Below are 6,791 nucleotides of genomic sequence, written 5' to 3'. Positions count from 1 at the left end.
CAGTACGTAGTGACACTTGGTGTTTGCGTACCGGGGATCCACGCACAGCTTGATGCAGCCACACATAAAGGTTGCCATCAGGGTGAGGGTGGCATTGGGTATATTTTTTCCCCGAATCCTTTCGGACCTGGTCCATCTTTGACCTCCATATAAATTGGAAGATGGCCCAGGTGACTGCAGCGGCACGAGTTCTGCGAAAAGGCCACTGTATAACAGCAATGACAGTGCCTCACACCTGATGACCAGATTTTTTCCCGCGCTGGAGAGCGACCGTAGCTTCCATCTACCCAGTTTCAGCCTCACTTTGCTGATATCTCCTCCCAAGGCTTGGCACACACCCCAGCCCCTCTGAATCAAATACCTAGTACCTTCAGGTGGTCGGTCCTGAAAGTGAAGGGGATTGAGGATTGGTCGGCCCAGTTCCCGAAGAGCATGGCCTACCTCTTGCCTCGGTTTATCTTGGCTCCCGAGGCCCGTTCAAACTGGCCACATATGCACGAGTCTGCGCACAGACAGCGGATCCGAGCAGAAAACGGTGACGTCATCCATGTACAGGGAGGCCTTAACCTGTAGGCCCCCACTGCCAGGAATAGTCACCCCTCTCAGGCTCGCATCATTCCCGATGGACTCGGCAAATGGCTCTATGCAGCACACAAACAAAGCAGGAGAGCCTATTTATGTTTCAGCGACTCTTCCTTAAAACCAATGATCCACAAAGCCAGGTTCTGACTGGTCTGGTGATAACCCAGCTGGATCACACCATACTCTCAGTGCCCTGTGTCTACTGACTCAGTGTCCATATTCAGTTGGGACCCTCTGAGCTTTCCCCAGGGCCAATGATGATGTTTCTGCTGTATCAGCCCACAGCACAATTAGCTTGTCAAGTGACAATTGTTTGATATTTTGGAAGTATAAATTCAGAAGATGCAGATCAATGTGGCTGAAGGGAGGGGAAGTTACTTAGTGTCAGACAGCACAGAAACAGACCTTCGGTGCAACCCATCTATGCCGACTAAGTTTCCAAACCTAGTCCACATGCCTGCATTTGGCCCATATCTTTCTAAACCCTTCTTGATCACGTACCTCTCCAAATGTCCTTTAAATGTCGTATCTGCACCTGCATCTACCACTTCTGGCAGTTCATTCCACTTACCAGCCATCCTCTGTCTAAAAACGTTGCCCCTTGGGTTCCTTTTAACTTTTTCTCCTCTCATCTGAGAAACATGCCCAATAGTTTTGAACTACCCTACCTTCAGGAAAAGACTTTGGCAACTCATCTTATTTATGTCCCCTCATGATTTCATAAGGTTAATCTTCTGCGTTCCAGGGGAAAAAAAATCCCAGACTATCCAGCCTTTCACAGAGTCATAGAGCACAAAAATTGACCCTTCCACCCAACTGGTGACCCAAGTTTCCCAAATTAAACTAGTTGCATTTGCCTGCCCCTCCAGTCCCGGTAACGTCGTTAGAAATCTTTTTTGCACCTATCCAGTTTAATAGCATTCTTCCTATAGCAGGGCAACCAGAATTGTACACAGTACTCCAGGCCTCACCAACATATTGTCTAACCGCAAGAGCACGTTCCATCTTCTGTACTCAACTCTCTGAGCGACGAAAGTTGGTAATGAGCGAGACACCAGAACATATTAGTGAGTGTGCAAGGGCAGTTCAACATTTCCTGACGAACACATACAACATGAGATGGCATGGGGGCAGACGTGCGTCAGTAAAAAACAGAAGACCGGGGGTATTTTCCAGACACCCAGTCTCCAAACAGACACATAGGAAGGATTCACTATTAGCAGGCCATTGATAGTCATTCATTTCTTTATCTAACTTATATTTTCCTAACCAACCTGTTCAGCGATGTAGATACACACCCTCTGTCGGTGGGGTTAAGCACATGTCTTCACGTCTGTCCTCCCTGGTTAACTACTGTTATTTATTTGAGGCCTTGAACATTTTGCATGATCTTACCTGGAAAACATGAATTACAAAAAAGACATCCTTGTTCTATCTGATTGTAGCACCAATGCCTTTTTCACGCTGCATTTTTATTTGGTCTGATACCTACTTTCAACTGGCCTTTCAGGCCAAAGACTATACTGTCACGAATTCTCCACGTGCCTCCAATAAAACCAACAGGCAAAAAACCCTCTTCACTGACAAAATAATGTCCAATTTCCACAGGGAATGTTACTGATGTGAAAAAATCCAGCCCAAAACTGGAAAGTAAACTTGAGTGATGGACAATTGCCAGCAAGTTATTTTTATGTGGCTCTCATCAACAGTTAACTGCCGAATCTTTACTTGGGAAAAGAAAACATACCGAATATTGATAATGTTGAGGTTCACACTTGTTATTTTAGGACTCCCCCCCCCCCCAAAGTCTCCAATCGTAGAAGCCAAACACATTATTAAACGGTAAAAATAAATTTAAAGCAAGACACGTTGTTAATTTGATTCTAAAATGAACAATGTTTAACAACGGGAGATGAGTGTTTCCTTAAATGTTTCTAAAATGTTATTGTCTTCCAATTCTAGAATGTTATTCTCATCTAAAGAGAAGCGCAGAAATCATTGTATCAAGTATTACAACATATACATTCATGTTAATGTTGAAGATCTATATACTGATAGCTCCAGTGAGAGATCTTCGCACTAGAGTGTGGAGAGAAACGGGACTGATTGGATTGTTCTAGAGAGTACAGTATCGACATGCACAGGATGTGCTGAACAGCCTCTGTCTCTGCCGCGCGGGAGATTTTCCTGTGGATTAAGTGCAGCGAAATTCTAAACCAGCCCTTCCTCGTTGTACAGCGTGACACTCAACTTTTCGCCGACTGAAGGCCGTTGGATACAGAACCTTTCAGAAAACAAACAAATCTTCCGCACAGAAATAACTTGGATTACTCAAGGGTATTATGATTCCTGATTGAGGGGGATTATTTATAACCTTCCCTGTGAGATGAGATACAGTTCCAGTGTGAGGATGGTACACATTAGCGCCCTCGTTGTGTCAGGATTAATGCCAATATCCCCGTGCGCATTTCACAGAGTCAACAGCATGGAGTCAGGCCATTCAGTCCCACAGGTCATTGATGGGCTTTATGCTGCACACGAGCCAGCCTCCTCTATTTTAGCCCGTCAACAACTTCGCCTCGGCGTCCGCTAACAACAGCCTCAAGCAGCGAGTACTACAGAGGGAACGCTCGGCGAAAATCATCACCACAGTGCGGCGGACCTTCAACAAACCGGACCCCCGACTTGTTTTCATTGTTGCTTCTATTCCGGTCCGCAGCAGCACCGCGAGAAGGTTTTTAAGAGGCAACCGTAAGCGGACTCCGGTGCCAGAAAGTTTTCCCGTCGGGGAACCCAGTGAAAAGAAAGGGGGCAGCGATATTGCACAGAAAAGAAAACCCACCGAACTCACGATCAAAACCGCACTGACGGGGATTGATCATGTATTGACAAGACTGCGAGCTGGGACTGAGAGCTGTTTTGGTGGGACCAGGCCAACTTGTGCAGGATGGTCTCTGGGAGGCGAATGATGATGATGATGATGATGGGCGGGAATGGCTTCGTGTGGATTTGATACCTTTTATACATAGTACGTACAAAACAAAAAGAGCGGTGGAGAGAGGTTGCACCTTGAACTGGCGACAGAAGTTGGTGGGAAAAGCCCAAAATCAGCCGGGTTGATTTGGAGGTGCCGGTGTTGGGACTGTGGTGAACAAAGGTTTAAAATCACTCGACACCAGGTTACAGTCCAACAGGTTTACTTGGAGGTTCTCCTGCACATCATGGGAGAAAGCTCAGCAACAGCGGTGAAGGGGAATCAACTCTCGGGGTGAGGCGAGTCCCTCTGACCGTGACCTTCCCATTAGTGTGGCCGGAGCTTGGCTGGGACCCAGTGCAGCACCACCCACCCACCCACCCCCGGAGGGAGGAGGAGGAGGAGGTGGGGTGGGGTAGGGAAGCGGAGTGACCGGTGGCGGCGGGAAGTTGGATGTCGAGCGGAGAGCAGGCGGCGAGCTACTTCCTGGCGCTGTCGCCCACGCACGGCGAGTCGGTGCTGTCGCGGTACCAGAGCCTGCGCCAGGAGCGGCTGCTGTGCGACGTCGTGCTGGTGGCCGAGGGCAGCGAGTTCGCGGCGCACCGCTCGCTGCTGGCCTGCGCCAGCGACTACTTCAGGGGCATGTTCCGGGAGTACACCCGCGAGTCCAAGGCCGGCGTGGTGCACCTGCCCGCGGTGTCGGCGGGCGGCCTGCGGCGGGTGCTCGACTTCATCTACAACGCGTGCCTGCCGCTGTCGCCCGACAGCCTGCCGCAGACCCTGGAGACGGCGCGGTACCTGCAGGTGCCCGGGGCGGTGCAGCTCTGCTCCCGCTACCTGGTGAGCAGCCTGAGCCCCGGCGGCTGCTGCCGGGCGGCCAACGTGGCGGCCCGCTTCGCGCTGCCCGACGCCCAGCGCCAGGCCGAGCGCTACATCGCGTCGCGGCTGCGGCGGCTGCTGCTGCAGGAGGGCGCCGAGGCCAGCGGGCTGCTGGAGCTCAACGGGGACTCGCTGCGGGCGGTGCTGGAGTGCGACGCCGAGCTGGACGGCGTGCCGGAGGGCGAGCTGCTGCGGCTGCTGCTGGCCTGGCTCGGCCGGGACGAGCGGCGCTGGGAGGCGCACGCCCGGCGCCTGCTGCCCGCCCTCCGCTACTGCCTGCTGGCGCCGGCCGAGCTGGGGCGCCTGCGGGCCGAGCCGCGCCTGGACCCGGCCGCCCGGCGCCTGGTCTCCGCCGCCCTGGACTACCACCGGGACGAGGCGGCGCAGCCGGCCCGCCAGAGCCGCCAGAGCACGCTGAGGGGCCGCCGGCGGCAGCTGCTGGCGGTGGGCGGGCTCCTGCTGCAGCCGCCGCCGCCGCCGCCGCCGGGGGGCCCCGGGGACGGAGCCGTGGACCGCCTGTGGGCGCTCACCGCCGGCACCGGCGAGTGGAGGCCGCTGGGCCGCTGCCCCCGGCTGCAGCACCACTGCGTGTGCGTGCTGGCCGGCTTCCTGTTCGTGCTGGGCGGCGAGGAGCTGGGCCACGGCGCCTCGGTGACCGCGCGGGTCCGGCGCTACGACCCGCGCTTCGGCCGCTGGAGCCCGGTCAGCGCCATGGCCAGCCCCCGGGCCCAGTTCGCCTGCTGCGTGCTCGGCGGCCGCATCCTGGCGCTGGGCGGCCGCGGGGGCAGCTCCAGCTCCCGGTCCCCGCCCCCGGCCGGCGCCTCGCTGCCCACGGCCGAGCTGTACGACCCCAGCAGCGGCGCCTGGCAGGCGGCCCCCCCGCTGCCGGTGGCGGTGCACGGACACGCGTGTGCGGTCCACCAGGAGGGCGGCACGGTGTACGTGACCGGAGGGCGGCACGGGGGCCAGGCGGAGAGCAGCCCGGACATGTTCTCGTACCGGGAGGAGGGCACCGCCGCCGGAGGGGGGGAGTGGGCCAGCTGCCCGCCCATGAGCATCGCCCGCTTCGGCCATCAGATGGCGGCGGTCGGCCAGCGCCTCTACTCCTTCGTCGGCACCTACGAGCCCTTCTGCGACATCGAGTGCTACGAGCCCCGGCTCCGCCAGTGGCGCCGGCTGCGGCCCCTGCTCGGCTTCGACCGCTCCTGCTACGGCCTGGCGGTGCTGGGCGCCCGCGTCTACCTGGTGGGCGGCAAGAGGTGGCACGGCTCCCGGGAGGTGGCCGCCCCCGACGCGGTGCTCTACGACACCCGCACCGACAGCTGGAGCGAGGCCGGCGAGCTGCCGCTGCCCCTGTGCGGCACCCAGTGCGCCGTGCTGCAGCTGCTCGACCCACCGCCGCCCGGGCAGGAGCCCGACGCCGGGGAGCCACCGTGGTGACTCCCGCCCCCCCCACTGCCCTCTCTCCTCCCCGGCCTTCCCCGCCTCCCCCACATGCCACTGTCTCCCCCTCCCCCAACATCCCCCTGCCTCCCCCTCCCCCACATCCCCCTGCCTCCCCCTCCCCCACATTCCACTGTCTTCCCCACTGCCTTCCCCTCCCCCAACATCCCACTGTCTCCCCCTCCCCCAACATCCCCCTGCCTCCCCTCCCCCACATTCCACTGTCTTCCCCACTGCCTTCCCCTCCCCCAACATCCCACTGTCTCCCCCACCCCCACATCCCCTGCCTCCCCATCCCCACACCCCCCTGCCTCCCTACATCCCCCTCTGCCTCCCCACACACCCCTGCCTCCCCTATCCCCCGCTTCCCCCATCCCCAGCCTCCCCCACCCCCACATCCCCCTGCCTCCCCCATCCCCACACCCCCCTGCCTCCCCACTCCCCCGTCTGCCTCCCCCCGCCTCCCCACATCCCCTGCCTCCCCACATCCCCCTGCCTTCCCCTTCCCCACATCTCCCGTCTTCCCCACATCTCCCGTCTTCCCCACATCTCCCCCTTCCCCACATCTCCCCGTCCCCCTCCTTCTCCCCCGTTCTCCCCTTCCCCTCTTTCCTCCGTCTCCCCCTTCTCCTGTTCTCCCCGTCTCCCCCTTCCCCCCGATTTCCCCATATCCCCCTGTCCCACCCCACACATCCCCGTGGCCTCAACAGTGGCTGTCCCCATTCCCATGGCCACCCCAGTGCGTGTCCCCGCTCCTAACTCACTGCACATCCATATCTCTCTCTCCTTCTGGTTGAAGTTGCAAAAGACAGAGAGCTCTCAGCTTCTGGCGGTCACTTTTTTCCACATCAATCATCACCCCCTTAAAAAAAACATAGAGGTCGACAACTCTTAGACTGGAGACCACAGAGAA

The 6,791-nt window shown here is 57.8% G+C and overlaps 1 protein-coding gene across 1 annotated transcript; it reads left to right on the top strand.

Moving 5' to 3' along the window:
• The first annotated feature begins 4,005 nt into the window (after positions 1 to 4,005).
• LOC132820910 (kelch-like protein 34) lies at positions 4,006 to 5,956 on the top strand. The gene has a single exon (XM_060833267.1). It carries the CDS (start codon positions 4,010 to 4,012, stop codon positions 5,873 to 5,875), a length of 1,866 nt encoding a protein of 621 aa, XP_060689250.1. The 5' UTR covers positions 4,006 to 4,009; the 3' UTR covers positions 5,876 to 5,956.
• The last annotated feature ends 835 nt before the right edge of the window (positions 5,957 to 6,791 follow it).

The sequence above is a fragment of the Hemiscyllium ocellatum genome, chromosome 12, assembly GCF_020745735.1.
Source record: "Hemiscyllium ocellatum isolate sHemOce1 chromosome 12, sHemOce1.pat.X.cur, whole genome shotgun sequence".
Classification (NCBI taxonomy): Eukaryota; Metazoa; Chordata; class Chondrichthyes; order Orectolobiformes; family Hemiscylliidae; genus Hemiscyllium; species Hemiscyllium ocellatum.
The sequence above is the reverse complement of the archived record's forward strand: the minus strand, read 5'-3'. Positions and strand labels throughout refer to the sequence as shown.